The 18,849-nt window shown below is 51.3% G+C and overlaps 1 protein-coding gene across 1 annotated transcript in view; it reads left to right on the top strand.

The window, feature by feature from the left end:
• Cdc42bpb (CDC42 binding protein kinase beta) overlaps positions 1-18,849 on the top strand; it is a 90,318-nt gene that overhangs the window by 40,589 nt on the left and 30,880 nt on the right. The window contains exons 3-11 of the mRNA XM_028764438.1: positions 1,823-1,918; positions 5,841-5,989; positions 10,924-11,017; positions 12,724-12,924; positions 13,819-14,067; positions 15,208-15,287; positions 17,085-17,251; positions 17,336-17,455; positions 18,662-18,795. Coding sequence (XP_028620271.1) covers positions 1,823-1,918; positions 5,841-5,989; positions 10,924-11,017; positions 12,724-12,924; positions 13,819-14,067; positions 15,208-15,287; positions 17,085-17,251; positions 17,336-17,455; positions 18,662-18,795 — 1,290 coding nt within the window. The remainder of the gene's footprint in view (positions 1-1,822; positions 1,919-5,840; positions 5,990-10,923; positions 11,018-12,723; positions 12,925-13,818; positions 14,068-15,207; positions 15,288-17,084; positions 17,252-17,335; positions 17,456-18,661; positions 18,796-18,849) is intronic.

The following is an 18,849-nucleotide window of genomic DNA, read 5'->3' as shown; positions in this document are numbered from 1 at the left end:
GAGCTTCAGCTTTTGTGGACAGGGTGACACTGACTAGCCTCCCACAGGCACTCACACTCCTGCTGTCTCACTTGTTTCTATGCCTTGTTCTCCTTCCGGACCGATTTCCTCTTTCCTGATGTAGCCCCCACACAGGACCGTACCCTTTTCTATTGCTCAAGAAGTGAATCCTGGTTGGCTAAGTTGTCACCTTCTCAGTCAGCTGGTAACCCCACCCCTGCCCTAGCTACCTGCATCAGCAGTGCATTCCCTCTGTTCTCTCAGTGAACTCCCTGTTCTCACATACTCCGGGTCATGGTTTGCTTTCTGTTGCTTCATAAAAGCTGACTGGCCAAAATCAGCTGAGGGAGAAGAGGGCTTATTCGGCTCAGCGTTCCCTGTCACAGCCCATCCTTGAGGAAAGGCAGGAACTGAAGCAGAGGCCGTGGAGGAGCGCTGTTTACCAGCTTGAAGCAGAGGCCGTGGAGGAGCGCTGTTTACCAGCTTGCTCCCCACGGCTCGCTCAGCCTGCTCTCCTACACAACTCGGAACCATCTTGCGAGGATGGCACTGCCCGCACTGATGTGGACCCTCCCACATTAATCACCAACCAAGAAAATTCCCCACGGGCTTGTCCACAGCCTGATTCACAGGCATTTTCTCAATCGAGGTTCCCTCTCCCCAGCTGACTCTAGCTTGTGTCATGGTGACAAAAACACTAGTGAACACATTGGCAAGTGAGACTCACTGAAGCAGTCTGCGGGAAGAAGGGGCTAGGGCTGCGGAAGCACCTGGGAGGGGACGGTGTGAGGTCTCCAGTAGAGAGAGAGGGTAGGAGAGCGCTGACTCGGTTTGAATTTGGTCACACAGCTTTAGAGAGGGAGAGAAAGAGAGGGAGAGACAGACAGAGTGACAGAGAGGGCAAGCTCTTTCTCTTTTAACCCGCTAGGCTAAAAGCCTTTTACCCATGTGATCCTGGTCATCAGGACTGGCTATAGGACTGGCATCTGACTGTGACCGTTCCTCAGCAGACTGAATAAACCTTGTTTCCCATCAGTAAGCAGGTTGTCCCCTCTTGTCCGCCATGTGGCTGCTCAGAAGCGTGTGTGCAATTGGGTATCATGTGTGTCACACCCAGGGCGAGGGAAGAAGCTGGTTTGGTAAAGAGGTGTGGGGATGTGTGTTGTGTGTGTGCTCTGTGTGTGTTGGGTATGGGGATGTGTGTGTGTTGGGTGTGGGAGGGTGTGTGTGTGGTGTGTGTGGGGTTGTGTGTGTGCTGTGTGTGTGTGTGTTGGGTATGAGGATGTGTGTGTGTGTGTTGTGTGTGAGGATGTGTGTGTGTTGGGTGTGTGTTGGGTGTGGGATATGTGTGTGTTGGGTGTGTGTATGTGTTATGTGTGAGGATGTGTATGTGTTGGGTGTGGGGATGTGTGTGTGTGTTGGGTGTGGGGATGTGTGTGTGTGTTGGGTGTGTGTGTGTGTATATATGTTGGGTGTGAGATATGTGTGTGTTGTGTGTGGGGATATGTGTGCTGGGGTTGGGGGTTGAGAGCTGCTGCTGAGTCCATGGAGGGTGATCTTAAGGTGTGGGCCACAGCCACAGCCACTGGGGACGGGGAAGGAGACGCTGGCTCAGGAGAGGAAGAGCAGAGATTTCCAGTCTCTTAGCTTCTGCAGAAGCTGCTGGGACAGGCGGGACATTTGGTTCCATCGGGCTCCAGGCAATCAGGATTCGGGGTACTCTGCAGATCCCAGTCACCACAGAGACTGCTAGTATTAGGAACATGTTCTAAGGCATCCTGCCTAGAGGGACACAGACTGAGGGTCCTCTCGTTCCTCACAGACAGCTTGCTTTCGAGAAGAGCGTGATGTGCTGGTGAACGGCGACTGCCAGTGGATCACTGCGCTGCACTACGCCTTCCAGGATGAGAACTACCTGGTAGGTCTGCACGCCGGGCCCTGGGCCCCGCCCCCACAGGCACGGTCCCTCGCAGTTTTGGCTCCTCCTTGGTGCCACTCAGAGAAGAGTCAGACAGTGTGGAGTGGCCGCTGTCAGTACATAGCCTACATAAAACTGAGAGGTCTGTTTCAATTCAACGGCCACCAGGGACAATTTTTAACAGGAAGCTTCCAAGGTCTGTACAGCGTTGTTCTCAGACCATTCATTTACTGCATGACTTGGTTCTGGAAACATATTAAGTGTATAAAACTTCTTTTTAAACTATTTTGTTAGTTTGTTTTTTCTTTTCTGTTTTGAATTGTGTGTAACAGTAAGAATCTCAGCTGTGTGGCAGGCAGCACACCCTTGGTCCCACCTCAGTGAAGGCCAAGGCAGTGGGCTCGGAAGGCTGAGAGAAAAGCAGCAGCACACGGGAATTTTTGATGCCCCAGCTTTGCACTATGTAGCTGCCTCTCCTTTCCCATGTGAGGGCCGAGGAGATGAGTACCCAGACAGATCTTGTCTGGGTTTCTTGGGGGCTCCTGACGAGCCAGCACTCACTCGAAGTATGGGGAGGACTTTGGGAGGAACACCTTCCTTTAGTCAGCTTTGTGGTACACACGCATGAGTAGAGGTGAGTGTGCACAGCTCTGGGCGGTCCTCGGGCAGCCAGTGGAGATGAGGATGATGGTTCTGAGCCCCGAGCGGAGACGCAGCCGACGACCTTGAGCCCTCAGTGGCCTGAGGCTCCTTCTGTAGGAAATCCAGGATGGCTCAAGGCTTCGGGTTGTTCTCTGAGTGGACTCGGGAAGCAGGGCTGTGCTTAACTCACTGCAGCCAGTGCTTTTGCCTCAACTGCGGCTAAACAGTTGTAACTTAGCCTCCAGGTGGGAACCCGAGGCCTGTCTCTGTTCACACAGCGCCCTTGCCTGTTTGCCCTGGGAAGAGGCTCCTTGGTCAAGTATTCATTTGTTTGTGTTTTTATTCATCTTAGTTTCTTCCCAACATCAAAACCCCTGAGATTTGAACGTCCAGGGTATGGTAGATGGTGTCTGTCATATTGTTTGTTTAGAGGACTGTGTCTTTGGCATCCATCGGTAGGTATCCCAAGATACATTAGGCCTCTGGTTATATGGTCAGCCTTGCCAATGACTCCCATGTCGGAAGCTTTTGTGCACACCCTCCTTTGATAACTGGGGTGTCTGGGGCACAGAATGTGAGACACGGTCCTTGCACAGATGACAGCAGCTGTGTTAGGGTCCCCGTTCTGTTTTGCTGAGAAGGTTGGTGTTCCTCAGTTCCCAAGGAACACCTGTACCCGAGTGTTTGAGTGGACACTCAGTAGTCCCGTGGACACGCACTCTTCTGACAGGAACTATTTGAGCTTTCGGGGGAACTGGGCATCATGGGATGACAGTTTTGTTTCAGATTTCTTCCCTCAGCTCAGTCTTGTGCCGTATGGAGTGTCGATGGGCATCGCCAGCTGCTCTCGGGGTTCACACTCAGCTAAGATCTCCAGGGCAGATGCCGTGTTCTCGAGGTTCACACTCAGCTAGGATCTCCAGGGCAGATGCCGTGTTCTCAAGGTTCACACTCAGCTAGGAATCTCCAGGGCAGATGCAGCGTTCTCGGTTGCTTTCTAGGATATGGAGAATCAGCCGACCCACTGCCTCAGCCAGAGCGTGTAAGGATTGTCGGGACAGGAGCTGTACTGTAAGGGAGAGGCAGGAGACAGATGCCTCACTTGGGAGCATGGGGTTCATCTGTGGCCCAGGGCTAGTGTGTGTTCTGATTCTGAGGTTTCTGAAGTCTTACTAAGGTAAGCCTGTTGACTGTTAAGAGTGTAGAATTATTGACCTCACTCCCAACCTACACGACAGCAGAGGTTACTCCAAACTAAGTTTCTTTGGATCTGCCCTATAAGCTGTTCATTTCCTTTCCGTGGCTTGTTTTCCAGGGAGCCATGAGTCACAATGGCCATTACCACAGACCTGCAGCTCTGTCTTTAGATTCCTAGGTAGACGTGGAGCCCCTGGAGCTCGGCTGCGGTGCAGACTCTCACCCTCTGTTATCTTGAGGGCTGCGGTTTCTCCTGGGTCTTCCCCTCCCCCACCTCAAGAGCATCCTTCGGCAGTTGCTGAAGAGTGTCTGCCCACGGTCTTCAGGCCCCACCATCCCTCCATAACACCTGGCCTGCCTGAAAGGCCTCTCAGTCTCACTGGTCCCGACCCCAGCACTGCTGAGCCTCTCAGTCTCACTGGTCCCGACCCCAGCACTGCTGAGCCTCTCAGTCTCACTGGTCCCCAGCACTGCTGAGCTCTTGCCACAAGTTCTGGCTTCATCCTCCCTGCCCCTAGGCTTGGTTGTAACTGTAGCTCCAGCTTCCAGATTCCGCTCTTCCCTCTTGGCCTCCTTACACATCCCTGGCTGTCCCTCTGGCCCTGACTCCAGTGCCCCATGGTCTGTGCTCAGCTTCTGGTCAGGGGCCTGTGTCAGACAGGCTTGTTTTAGGCCTTTCCATTGTTCTCTGTGCTTCCTGTGGTCTTCCTTTAGTGACATGAACCCTACTGAGCAAGGGCATGTTCAACGGTCACACCTCAGGCCCCTGCTCCTGCCGCCCAGGAGTGCAAACGGGCTGAGTGTTGAGGCAGGCTGGGTTGGAGGTGCCACATGATAGAAACGTAATGTGGCATCTGTCCACTGAGAGGCAGAAGTTGAGTGAGGTATAGGAGACAGACTTGGTGATGCAGGGCACTGCCCTTAAGGATGCAGTTGGTTGGGAAGCAGGCCGAAGGGGCCTTCACAGGGTAGGGACACAGGAAGAAGGACAGCTTTGTAGATGAAGGGACACCTGAGGAGGATTTCGGAAGCAGGGTGAAGAGCTGTCGGTTACACGCTTTAAGACCAGGATGTTCCAGTTTGCTCACCCCAACAGGCCACTCTTAGACGGTGGCATGGTGATCACTTGAGTTTCATAGGGCAGGCATCCTCTGTCCTGTTGGATTGTGAGCCAGCCCTAAGTTTGGCATGAGAGGAGGACCGTATTGAGAACAGATAGGTGACAGGCCTAGCTCAGATAGGCAGTGTGCAGCTGTCACCCAGGGAAGAGCTGTTACTGTATTAAATCTCAATGCTCTTTTAAAGAGTGGTTTCCTTGGCTCAGCTAACCAGACAGTGGTAATTCCTTGTTATGGTGGTGACTGAAAAGTTAGTTTGTCATGGAAATGAGACAGCATGTTTCCCTGTGTGTCCCAGTAGAGTTGCTGTGGCCTGCCACCCACCTGTGACCTGCAGTGGTCCTCCTGTCCCACACCCTCTGATGTAATGGGATGCTTCCATTAGAGCCTCTGCAGCTCTGAGATCGTCCTGCATGAGCTCTGAGCGCTGCATGTCAGAGCAGCATGTCTGTGCCAGCATACAGTACCTGACACCCTGTGGCCCTGTGGCCACACTAGTGAAGGGGTGCACTGAGCTTGTTGAAGAGAAGACATTTCTCCCTATGAAGCAGGGGCTGTCTGACCTGCTTGTGGCTGAACCTATCTTCCCTTCCCTTCCTGCTCTTTGATGGCATTGTTCTTCCAGCAGGAGCTGCTGGTGTCTGTGGCTTTAGATAGCACTGTCCTGCTCTGGTCAGTGTCCCACGACTCGGGGACCTGAGGACTAAACCCTGCAGTGCTGGACAGTCCGCTTCAGATCCCTGGCTTTATGGGCTTTCTATATTAGCGATGCCTTTGGCCTTTCTTCATTGACTAGAAACCTGTTCTCTGCCGTGCGCATTTGCATTGCAGCAGCACAACACAGCAGGGTGGAAGCCAGCCTGGCCTGCATGTCTGACCCTGACAGGCTTGAGCCAGACAGCTTCCACAGTAGCTCGGGTGAGGTTCGCTGTTAAGAGCTGTTTTCTCCTCTTTCTGATTTGCAGTACTTGGTTATGGATTACTATGTGGGTGGTGACCTGCTGACCCTGCTGAGTAAGTTTGAAGACAAGCTTCCTGAAGATATGGCGAGGTTCTACATTGGCGAGATGGTGCTGGCCATCGACTCGATCCACCAGCTCCACTACGTGCACAGGTAACCACCTCTTCACGAGCTGTGTGGACGTTATATTGAACTGTGAAAGCCTCCTTTTGGAGTTCCTAGCCTCAGGCCTCAGTTCCAGGCCACCTGGGGAGTCCTGCCTTTGACAAGTCTTCTTCAAGTGACTAAGTGCAGGCACAGGTCCTTTTCCTACATCACACCTTGAGCTCGGAAACACCAGGATGTCCGGCTCCCATTGCTCCATTTGTGGTGGTTGAATTCCCAACAGCTGAGCCATCTTTGATTTTCGGGGTTCCTCCCTGTACTCCCATGCTCTTAGCTGCCCAAACTGGCCCATGAAGCCCTCACAGGCCAGGAGAGGGCTGAAGCATAGTGTTCTCTGTCACAGCAGTGGGAAAGGCCAGAAGAGTCACCTCAGGTACACTCCCTTAGGGCCACCCTTTTCTTTCTCACGTCACCCGAGTTGGTAAAATAGCTTCTGGTGGAATCAGTATACAATGCTGTTTGACTATTACAGCTGAGCCTTGTGATGTATAAAAAGAGAATTTATCATTTTTATTTATGTATCTGTCTGTGTCTATATACCACTTGTGTGGGTGCCTGGAGAATCCAGGAGAAGCTGGATTCCTAGAGCTACAGTTAACAAGCAGTTGTAAGCTACTGGATGTGTGCTGGGAACCAGACTTCTGTCCTCTAGAGAGCAGCAAGTGCTTAACCACTGAGCCATCTCTTCAGGCTCTAAAATCCTCCCCCCCCCGCCCTGTGTGTGTGTGTCTGTCTGTCTGTCTGTCTGTCTGTAGGTATGTGCGCCGTGGAAGTTAGAGAGCAAATTGCTATAGTTATTTCTCTACGATGAGGGTCTCGGGTATCAAACCTAGGTCCTCCGGTGTTGTCCATTGCCTTTGTCTCACTGGCTCCTGGGTTCTTAGTTAATTTGAGTAGCTGTCCGTGGCAAGAGACTACTTCATTGGAGCCTTAGAAATACAAGTTAGCTTTGCCTGTTTTTAATGATATAGCCTGAGCCAGACTCTACATGCGCTGTTGGGGTTTGAGGTGAGGTCTCGCCAACAGGACGGCCTGCAGTGGGATTCTTTTGCTCCAGCCTTGCTAATGCTCAGTTTACAGGCATTCACTGCCACTCCCGGCCTGTCTATAGTGTGCGTTATCTTTTTCCCTTTTCATGTTGGCGTCCTAGAGATTGGATTTAGGGTCTCACATATGCTAGCAGGTGCTCTCTCTGCTGGGCAACACCCCTGCTCTCACATTCCCTTCTAAAACAGTGTTTGAAATGATTTCTAGCTCATGTAGTACTTGCAAGAAAAGTAGAAAAGCATCCGCCCAGATTCACACATTGCTGACATGCTGCCCAGCTCTTCCCTCTCCCATGTGCACACACGGATGTGCACAGCGTCTTTCTGGAGCCTCGTTGTTGTGTGCGTTAGATGTTTTAGGGTTAGGTACGTTCTCTTCATAGCGTGTGGATAGCCTCAGGAGACCTCTTGTTTTATTTTGGTGTTTGATTTTGAGACAGGGTCTTTATAATATAGCTCTGGCTCTTCTGGACTTGCTATGTAGACCAGGCTGGCCTCAAACTCATAGAGCTCTGTCTGCCTCTGGAGTTGTGGGATTAAGGTGTATGCCACTCTGCCCAGCTGGGGAAACTCATTCTTGGTTTTACTTTTGTCTGTGCTCACATTGGCCCCTGATCCTTATATCTGTCTCTTCTGTCACTGTGGTGAAACACCATGGCCAAAGGCAAGTTAAGAAAGAGAGTTCCCTTTGGCTTATAGTCCCAGGTGGGGAAGAGTTGATGGTGGCAGGCTTGGGGCCAAGGACCCAGAAGCCAAAAGCTCACACATTGAATTGAGAGCAGGAAGCAGAAAGAGAAGAGGGAGGTGGAAGTGGCTTGTCTTTAGCCTCTGAAAGCCCCCTGTAGTGACAGCACCAGCTACAGCGCACAAGTCCCAGTGCCTATGACTGTGAAGACTCTCTCCTTCAGGACACCACTGTCCTGACTGAGAGCCAGTTCTAGGACCACACTCAAGCCCCATCTTCTCTACCTTTTAAATCTGGAATCATTCCTTATCCCCCTCTTTGTTTTTTTATGAACTTAGTGCTTTTAAAGAATACTGTACCCCACTCTTGCAGTAGAACGGGCATGGCTGGTCCTCTGGTTTTAGAGTAGAGCATTCTTCAGTTCGCACTCAGCAGATACCGTCCATCAGTTCTGTGACAGCAATGAACCACATTGTCCAACGATGATTCGCTCAACTTTTCCTGCACTTGTACCCTAAAAAGGCACTTTGAACCCATGCACATCTCTTCCTAGTCTCCTTCCCAGGAGTGACCCCTGGCAGGCTTTCCCTGGCTGGGCTTCACTGCTGGCACTGGATGACCTACTTCTAGGTCCTCCGACCCACCTCTGCCACAGGAAGCTCTCTGCTTCTCTCTGATCGCTGCTTATTTCCAGTGTGCAGTCCTTGAGATCTGGGAGCCCTCGGGGAGGTTGACGAGTGCTCTCAACCACTGTGCCGTGCCTCCAGCCCTGTTACATCTGTCTACTGCTCTGCAGTATGCTGATGCCCCAGGTGTGAGCATTAGGTGTGTTTCAGCTGCACACAGTATGGTCCTGGGTAGCTGTATCTCCATCTGAATGTTGGTGTGTCTGCAGGGTAATTCCAGAACCAGTATCTCTGGATCAGTAGACTTCCACTACGAGCTGTCTTTTTATCCGTAGCTGACCCCTGTTTGCTCCCCAGTCCTTAGTGTATGAAATGCTGTTTCCTCTGTATCCATGCCAACTGGGTATGCCCAGCCTTTGACACCTGATGACAAGGAGACGGCATACAGTTGTATTTTTCTTTTTCAGTTTTTTGTGAAGCTGAACCTTTTTATATATTTGTGTGTCTGCTTCTGAGTTATATGTTCTCACTTCACTAGGGTTTCTGGCTTATTTTCTTATAAAGAAATATTTGTCTTTTATCTGTCATCCTCAAGTTTTCTTCATTTCTTTTTTAGCGTTTATTTTTATTATTTTTAATTATGTGCATGTCAATTCAGGTGCCCCACCAAGGCCAGAGGTACTGGATCCCCTTGGGGTTACAGCAGTTACGATCCACCTGACTACGTGTTGTTAGCTACTGAGCCAGCCTCCAGCCCTTCCCTCTCTTTTAAAAAGCAAGATCTGTCTCTTTAGCCCGGGAAGCTATGATCCTCCTGGGCCACGTCTGTCTGCGCAGGGATTAACAGACACGCACACCTAGGCAATCTTTTCCTTCATGAAGCTTCTGGATGTTCTGTCGACGGCGCTGCCCTCCCTCTCCCTGCGTTCCCCACACTGGTGCCACAGCACAGGCTTCATGGATGCCACTTGAAGGTCACATTCTCACACCGCTTTTTCTTCAGGCTTTTCTTGCCATTCTAGTCAGCTAATTTTTCTGCATGAAGTATTATCTTCCCTGGGTCTGAAGACACAGGACAGTGCTTCTGTTTTTGAGTCTCTGGTGTCTCATCAGACGCAGATCTCCCTTACCCAGACAGAATGTTCCGAGTCTGTTTCAGAAGGGGGTCATGGTTTACTGACTGCCTTTCTTGTGTCTGTTGGGCCCGTTGCCGGCTCGTCTCCCTCTTCAGCTCCTTCGCCTGCTCATCCCTCCTTCTCCGTCCGTCCCTCTCTGTCACCTCCACCTCCCTTCTCCAGTGCCTCCCCAGGCGTGGGTTAAACTCACTCTCTCTCAAGCGTCTTGTAGATCAGTACCCGCTCGGCTTACTGTTCACTCTTTTTCTTGTATTTCTTCTCTGATTAAATCTGCTTCTCTCTTTAGTTTTTCTGCTGTGGCATTTTGGTTCCACAGCTGCTCCTTCCTTGTGTCATGTCTCTGCCACCTTTCTTTTCCCTTCCCTTCTTTCTTTTTAGTCTCACAGTGTAGCCCAGGCTGACCTTGAACTCCTCTAGCCTCACCTCTGAGTGTGCTACTCCTGAGCTGTTTCTCTTCTCAGTCGTGTTTGTGAGCGTGTTTGCTCAGTCGTGACTGTGTGAGCGTACTTACTACCAGCATACTGGTGCTAGTTTTCTCCTGCTTTGGGTTTCCATTTCTTCCCAAGAACTGTTCTTTGCTGCGACTGTGGCGGGCTCCCTGTGTCCCCTGCAGAGCCCTCTCACGTGGCTGCAGTGTAGTCTGCACGCACTCCTGCAGCGGATGCACGACACGGCGTGCCGCTGGGAACAGACGTGAGCATGGCTTCGGTGGGCATGCTCTCTTGCCTCAGAGCTGTCTGTGGTGATCTGAGTCTCAGGCCTCAGCCCAGCATTTAGGCTTGTAGAAAGGCAGTAAGTTGACTTCGTGAGCTCTGGGCAGCTTGCCTTGGCTGTGACCCTGCCATTTGCGGTGGTAGCCAGCTGTGTGCGGGCTGTGCAGCATCTGTGTAGAGCAGACTGTTAGCCTGCAGCACTGCCTCACTTCTCCCCTGGCTCCCTCTGTGCTACACGTCCCATGATCCCGCTTACATCTCTCCATAGCACTTTCCACAGACTACGGAGTACCATGTGGTGCCATGGCGGGCAGTGCCGAGAGAGAGTGGGGCAGGAGAACGAGACGGAGAGAAGAGACAGAATGAGAGAGAGCACAGAGCTAAAGAGGGCATGAGACCCTCAGAGCTGGTTTCAGGCATTTGTGGAACCCTTGGCTGTTCTGTGGTTGCTGTGGTCTAAAGCCTGAACACCAGGCACCCTTCACTGCTGAGCCATCTCCCTAGCTCTTAGATGTCATTTTCTGATCCTGTGGCTGATGAGCCTCCTCCAGAAGACAGAGGATATCAGGGAACCTTAGCCAGGGGCAGGTGACAGGAGTCGACGTGCTGATGGGAGAAAGGGGTGCCCGTGGTGACAGCTGCCATGCTTGGTCACAGCTGCCTCTCTCTGTGCGCGCACTGACACAGGGAACTCATTCTGCTTGTCTCACCCACAGAGACATTAAGCCCGACAACGTCCTCTTGGATGTCAACGGTCATATCCGGCTGGCTGACTTTGGATCGTGCTTGAAGATGAACGATGATGGCACTGTAGGTATTCCTGCTGAAGGAAGGCCGCCATTGCTCTTGGGTTTATTTCCTGCTGAAGGAAGGCCGCCATTTGCTTTTGGGTTCAGATTGTAGTTAAAACGGGGTTCAGTGTTCCGTTTGAGATAAAATTAAGAAAACCAGGCTTACTAATTAAATTAAGAAAAAAATCTATTTAGGAGAATTTTTGGGTAATTTTTAAAGTTTGAAAACCATATGTATGTGTGAGAGCCGTGTGCAGATATGTATGTGGGCGTATACAGGTGTGCGTGCACGTGTCTGTGTGGAGGCCAGAGGACAGCCTTGGGCACCATTCTTCAGAATTCTTCTGCCCCAGGTAGCTTTCTGCCAGGTGAGCTTCCTCAAACTGGGTTCCTTGGTACAGAATGCTGTGGGCACCAGCTGATGTCCCTGTTGTAGGACAGGAGGAGCCTGGCTCAGCCGGTGCCCACGGCCAGACCAGCACTAGAACCAGTGGCCTGTGAGGAGCTGCTCAGAGGTGTCTCGGTGGCCAGCTCTCCCCACTGTTTAGCTGCATCCTGGGTCATCACATTCTCTCCTGTGACCACAGCAGTCCCTGCAGTCCCTTACAGGAGGCTTTGCTTCTTTAAATCCTACACTTCAAGTGTGATGCCAGACACTCCAAAAGTGAGCGGCCTAGACATTTTCCACCAGTGTGTTTTCAAAGAGCTGTGTGCGGACACCAGCTGACCACACCATGCAGGCTGTGGAGCACCAGCTGACCACGCCACGCAGGCCGTGGGGCACCGCCGCACAGGCCACACAGGCCGTGGAACACTAGTTGTAAATTCTTATCCCACATTGACTTGTTGGCAGATTGCTGTTGTGGTCAAATCCAAATCACTCTTCTGGTGATGAGAGAGCAGTGTCCTTTGGGCACTTTTACAGTGTCACCACAGTGGACATTCACTCACCCCCACCGCAGGCTGTATGTGACCTGCTGTGCTGGAAAGCACTGGGCACAGTCTCTGCTGTCCACTCAGAGTAGCACTCCGTCCCTGAGATGCTCTTTCTTCAGGGGACCCCATAGAGTCTAGTCTGTTCTTAGATGGGCCTGTAACCACTCCCCCATTCCCGCCTAAGCCTCGGTCTTCAAGCCTCGGCTACCATGTTGACAATTGCCCTGCTATGTCCTGTCAGTGTATTTAATCCTCTGTTGCTTTCCTGTGGTGATTGGTTGGCCCTCGCTGATAGCAGCCTTCTTAAGAGTGTACCTTTGCTTCAGGCATGTGCTTGCTGATGTCATATCAGACCCCCTAAACAAAGACTAGGGAAAGCCTAGGGAATCCTGTCCATGCTGGGCCGAATTGCCTGCCTTCCCTGTAGACACCCAGGGCGGGCTGTGTTAGAAAGCCACAGCCCCTGGGAGCTTGTTAGAAGCCAACACATGCTTTTCTAAGGCCTTGTGTTGAACCGGGGAGTCAAGGGCTGGCCTGGACAGGGGCCCCTAGACCACCCTGCAAGCATGGGCAGCGGGTACGGGCCTGCTGCCTCTAGAGACTCAAGCCCGCCGGGAGCCTCCCAGAGCTGAGGCTGCAAGAGTGCTGTGTGTGTGGAATCACCTGGCCTTGGCTCCTCATCACCCGCCACCGTTCTCCCACGGACTGTTGTGTTTCCTGTTGCTGCTGTGTTCTAAGGAACGTAGTTAATGATGTTCTTGGTTCCTTCATCACCCTCCTCCCTCCAAGGTTCAGTCTTCCGTGGCTGTGGGCACACCTGACTACATTTCACCAGAGATCCTGCAGGCCATGGAGGATGGCATGGGCAAATACGGGCCTGAGTGTGACTGGTGGTCCCTGGGCGTCTGCATGTATGAGATGCTGTATGGAGAAACGCCATTCTACGCAGAGTCTCTGGTGGAGACCTATGGGAAGATCATGAACCATGAGGTGAGAGATGCCGTGTGCTGTTCTAGCACCTTCACAGGCTGCGGTGGGGTGGGGGTGGTGGTCGGAGGCCAGATGGGGCGGGAGGGACAGGGAAAGGGGGGCAGAGGTTTGAGATCCCATTAGCATAAGATGGGGACACTGCACACACGGGACAGAAGGAAGGACATGCTTCAGAGATGTTGTCTGTGTTCCAGCCATGTGTGTGCTTCTCGTGTTGGCCGAGCACTGTGCAGGCTGTACTCCCCAAATTACCACGGCCCACTTGTCTGTGTTCCTAACTGTTTTGAGAGCCTGAATTCTAATCTGTCCATCTCACTGTGGGCAGTACTTAACTGCTCAGCTATGATAGGCTGTTTTACTTATGTATGGTACATGTGTGTGGATGTATGATGTATGTGTGTGGATGTATGATGTGTGTATGATACATGTGTGTGGATGTATGTGCCACACAGCATGTATTTGAAGCTAGAGGACCACTTTGTGGCATTTTGTCCTCTCTTTATGTTGGTTCTGGGGCTCAAACTCCAAACTCCAGGCTGCAAGGCAAGTGAGTATATTTTACCCACAGGCTGTCTTGCAGGCCCAAAGGGAATGCTTTTTTTGTTTGCCTTTTTGGAATTAAAATTCCATAACTTCAGTTGGAAGTGGCACATGCCTTTAATCTCAGCACTCAGGAGGCAGAGGCAGGGGGATCTCTGAGTTTGAGGACAACCTGATCTACAAAGTGAATTCTAGGACAACCAGGGGTACACAGAGAAACCCTGTCTTAGGGGGTGGGGAGAGAATTCCCTAGCTTCAGTTTACACCTGGTTAATTATGACATCAGGATTATTCTTGTGCTGTCCACACATCTCGGGTTTTCTTGACTATCTTTGGCCGTCCCTTACTCCCCAGGAGCGGTTTCAGTTCCCATCCCATGTCACTGATGTCTCTGAAGAAGCAAAAGACCTTATCCAGAGACTAATATGCAGCAGAGAGCGCCGGCTTGGGCAGAACGGGATAGAGGACTTTAAGAAACATGCATTCTTTGAAGGTCTAAATTGGGAAAACATACGAAACCTGGAGGCGCCCTACATTCCCGACGTGAGCAGCCCTTCCGACACGTCCAACTTCGATGTGGATGATGACATACTGAGGAACATTGTGAGTGTGGGGCCCGTGTCCTCATGGGGTTGCTTCACGGTGGGTCTCAGTCAGCTGTGTTTGCATGGCATGCTGAGGAACATTGTGAGTGCCGGGCCCGTGTCCTCCTCGGGTTGCTTCACGGTGGGTCTCAGTCAGCAGTGACAAGTCAGTCAGCTGCAGGGCTGGAGCTGGAGAGGTGGCTCAGCAGTCAAGACTGCCTGGATTCCTCCTGAGGGACCCAAGCTCTGTTCCCAGCACAGCACCCGTATGAGGCAGCTCAATACTGCCTGCCACTCCAGCTGTAGAGACTCCAACACTCTCCTCTGGTCTTTGCAGGGAACATCGCATACACACACACACACACACACACACACACACACACACATACACATACACACACACACACACACACACACACACACACACACACAAATTAAAGCAGCTGGGTATGGTGGCGCACGCCTTTAATCCCAGCACTTTTGGGAGGCAGAGGCAGAGGCAGGCAGATCTGTCAGTTCAAGACCAGCTGGATCTACACAGTGAGTTCCGGCCCTGCCCGATGAGCATAGTTAAACCGTATCTAAACATTACATCGGGTTCTTTGTTTTGTTTTGTTTTAAACTAAAAACTGTTTCAAAATGTTTATGTGCATATACATACTTATACATACACATGCATTCACATATTCACATCTTAAAAATCAGCCATATAATATTTATGTTTTTAATTATTTTTTAATTGGCTATTCTACCTATTTACGTTACATTGTTTTTTACTTTAAAGCCTTCAGCTTGGTCTTTCTTTTTTGATTAAAAAGAAAAAACTATGCTCTTATCGTAACACACATATAAAACGGCTTTTGCTTTTTTTGTTTTCATATTTCATACCTTTTTATTCGGTGTTAGATCTGTTACTGTGTTACAGCTTCAGCTTCCCATGGCTACGTCGTGTACGTAAAGGCTTCAGGCGCACTGGAGGCCTGGCCTGTCAGCCCTGCCTGGTGAGCCCTCTTGCCAGCCCTCGTTGCTCCTCCTTTATGCAGCTGGAGCTCAGAGTAGGGACGGCGGTGACAGGGTCCTTGGTTTTGTTTCTCGTGGCACTGTGCCGCTTATTTGAAGGACGACTTGTCTGACTTGTGCTGTATGTGTTCTTGGACAGGAAATCTTACCTCCTGGCTCTCACACGGGCTTCTCAGGACTGCACTTGCCGTTCATCGGTTTTACATTTACGACAGAAAGGTACGCCTGGGATGGTCCTTCTCATTGCCCTTCCTAAGGGTAGGCATAGCCGGAAGGGCTGGGAGGCTGTGGCTCCAGGGAGACACAGAGGGTCTTTTGTAGTCTACTGCTAACTGTAGGTATCAGGTCCAGCTGACTTTTTCTGTAAAAGGCAAAATAGTGAACCCAGTCGTGTACTACATCATAGTGTTTTGGTCAACAGCAGACACACACACAGCGGTGACCTGAAATTTCCCTTGCCTAATGCTACTAAGGTCTGATCACCACTGTGCATACATATGTTTGCTGGACATGCTTGACGTGCAGCCGCTGACTGACTACCCCGGGTCACACAGCTGCAGCACACTCTGATTTGTGCAGTGGACTTGTCCTGCAGCCATGCCGGGTCACATGCCAGGCACAAGGTCACCTGTCAGCACTCGTGTCCCTGTCATTAAGCAATGGATAACTGCACTTCATATCTTCTGTTCTCTGTACACATTTGATTTTTCTTCTACAGGACTTTAAATGTATAAAGACTGGGGCTGGAGAGATAGCTTGGCAGTTAAGAGCGAGGCTGTTCTTCCAGAGGACTGGGGTTGTGTTTCGAGCACTCACAGGACAGCTCACAACTGTGTAACAGTGGTCCCAGAGGTCTAGATTCCCTCTCTTTGGCCTCCTTGGGTACTGTATGGATGTGGTACACAGGCAGACTTGCAGACAAAACATACACATACAATAACATGGAAAACTTCTGGGAAGGTAGCACAGTGGCAGCACTTGGCTAGTATACATGAGATCCTAGGTTCCATCCCTGCAGTGGGGCTGGGACGTGACATGTAGAGAACACTCTTACAGGTTCATGGAAGGTTCAGAACAGGATCAGGTCCACAGGCTATGGCTGGTAACTCCTGTGTATAGGCTATCTTGGCTGATAACTCCTGTGTATAGGCTATCAGATGGTAGGATTTATTCTGGTGAAAGCCAGTGGTGGCCACAGGTATTTGAACTTGTGCTTAGCCAACGAGCCTTCAGCGCACACTGCTTCCATGTGTCAGTTCCACAGCCCTGGCTCCTCATTCTCATCAGCGAGCCGGAGGTCAGCCCCTCCTGTGATGTGAACCTGACAGTTCCAGGAGCACCTGTCCATGCATGGCCTCAGCCAGTGGTGTTGATGTTGCGTGTGCAGCTCCTGTCTCTGGTGCCAGTCTGACTGGCAGAGTCACAGAAGTGTGCCAGGTGTTTTCAGTGATTCAGTGTCCACAGTGTATTCCCACTCACAGGGTGACAGTCGCACTGTGAGGCCCAGGCCTGCCTGTCAAGACAGAGCTCACAAACATGAGTGTGGTCCTGAATCAGCTGGTCATCCACAGTTAAGCCATTTGTCCAAAGCACTTCGGTTAATAATGCTGTTTGGTCTACAAGACTAAAGATAAAGGAAATTGTCAGCAACTCTCCCAGGTAGCACAACTGGTAAGAGGCAGAGCCATTGAGCCTTTGACCACTTACCAGGGAGCCACACTTGCCAGTAAGACCAGCTCATTAGAGACCAGCTCATTAGCAAAATGCCTCCTTTTGCTTTTCCATTTGAACCTGAGCAGCGAGTTCCCTGGTGTGTCCTGTTCGGGATCCCCCTTCCCCCTCCCTCCCCAGTCACGGTGGTAAGGAGGCTCTTGTCTGACGTTGGCTCTTCACACAATAAAGTCTTTTCACAGATACAGGTTTGCTTCTTTAAAAGCCTCTCAGCCCAGAAAGTCTGAATGCTAACGAAGCCGCTGCTGTTCTCAGCGGTAAGAAAGCCTGTTGCTCCATTTGCAGCTGCTTCTCCGACCGAGGCTCTCTGAAGAGCATGATACAGTCCAACACGCTAACCAAAGACGAAGACGTGCAGCGGGATTTGGAGAACAGCTTGCAGATCGAAGCTTACGAGCGAAGGATACGCAGGCTGGAACAGGAGAAGCTGGAGCTGAGCCGGAAGCTGCAAGGTGAGTGGCCGGACAGCCCCGATGCGGGCCAGGGTCCTGCCCTGCGCATGTGGCTGGCCGCTCTCAATGCTGTGTCTCCCTCAGAGTCCACCCAGACTGTGCAGTCCCTTCACGGTTCCACACGGGCGCTGGGCAACTCAAACCGCGACAAGGAAATCAAGAGGCTGAATGAAGAGCTTGAACGCATGAAGAGTAAAATGGCGGGTAGGTGCTCCCTCCGGCAGGGAGGTGCTCCCTCTGGCAGGTTGGTGCTCCCTCTGGCTGGCAGCCTACTGCTCTTTGTTCTTGGGCATTAGTCTGCTATTTTTAGAATGTTTCTTCCTAAGGTGGAAAAGTAGGGAAAGCCGAAGCTTTGCGAGCTTATGTAGAGTCGTGGCGTGCTGTCTATATTTCAAATTGTTTTCTCACCTTACTTCGCTCTGATACCGTCATTTTCCATGAACTCTTCCCCTGGACTGAACTTGCCTGGCCGCTGCCTCAGAACTCTAGGGGTTCAGCCTCCACCTCCACTTCTCCTTATGTGCACGAGTGTCTTGTCTGTGTGCACGTGTGTGTGCTGAGTGTGTGCCTGGAACCTGTGGAAACCAGAAGAGGAAATCATAGTCCCTGGAACAGGAGTTACAAGAAGTGGAGAGCCACTGTGCTCGGGACTGAAACTGAACCCAGGCGCTCTGCAAGAGCAAGGGCTCTTAGCTGCTGAGCCATTTCCCCAGCCCCTTCCAGTCTTATTTATAGTTCTTGCTCACTTCTGAGCCGAATACCTGAGCCACATGTGGATAGCTCCTCAGTCAGCCTCTGCCTCCAGGTTATAGTGGAGTCTGTCCGTTTCTGATTAGACCCTACCATCCTAATTATGAAAAAAGGTTTGGGCCGTGTCTATTATTCACTAAATAGAGTACTGCCTTCCATCCAGAGAGAGGCCGGCCAACACTTCACTGGACAGCAGAAGGCCTGAGGAAACGAGCACATGCACCAGAGAGGGCTGTCTGTGAGCAGAGAGTCTCAGAGTAAAATAACAACAGTTAGGATCCATCGGGGAGCCGGTAGGGAGTCTGTGACACGGGATGCCATGTCAGGAACTGAAAGGCCTCTGAGGGAAGACTTTGTGAGGCCGCCAAGATGGTGCAGTGGCACTTGCCACCAAATCTGACGGCATTCAGTCCCTGCTGCCTGCGAGTCGGCCTCTGACCTCCACACCCTCACTGTAGCATACACATGGGACATAATTGTGTGCACGTGTGACACACACACAGTAACTACACATGGACACACTGCACACACGCACACAATACATGAAAACTACTGAAGAAGACTATGTGCCTGTTAGGGTACCAGATAACCCCAACTCAGCAAATCAGCTAACACAAAGTCACTGTACACACAGAAACAATCCAGTTCTCTTCTGTCCAGATTCAAACAGGCTCGAACGACAACTTGAGGATACAGTGACCCTTCGCCAGGAGCACGAGGACTCCACACACCGGCTGAAGGGCCTGGAGAAGCAGTACCGCCTGGCACGGCAGGAGAAGGAAGAATTGCACAAGGTAGCAGCACAGTCTGTCTGGGGGGACTGCGTGAAGAGGACTGTGTGTGAGGGG

The sequence above is a fragment of the Grammomys surdaster genome, unplaced genomic scaffold, assembly GCF_004785775.1.
Source record: "Grammomys surdaster isolate TR1022 unplaced genomic scaffold, NIH_TR_1.0 144, whole genome shotgun sequence".
NCBI lineage: Eukaryota > Metazoa > Chordata > Mammalia > Rodentia > Muridae > Grammomys > Grammomys surdaster.
This window is presented reverse-complemented; position numbering and strand designations above follow the sequence as displayed.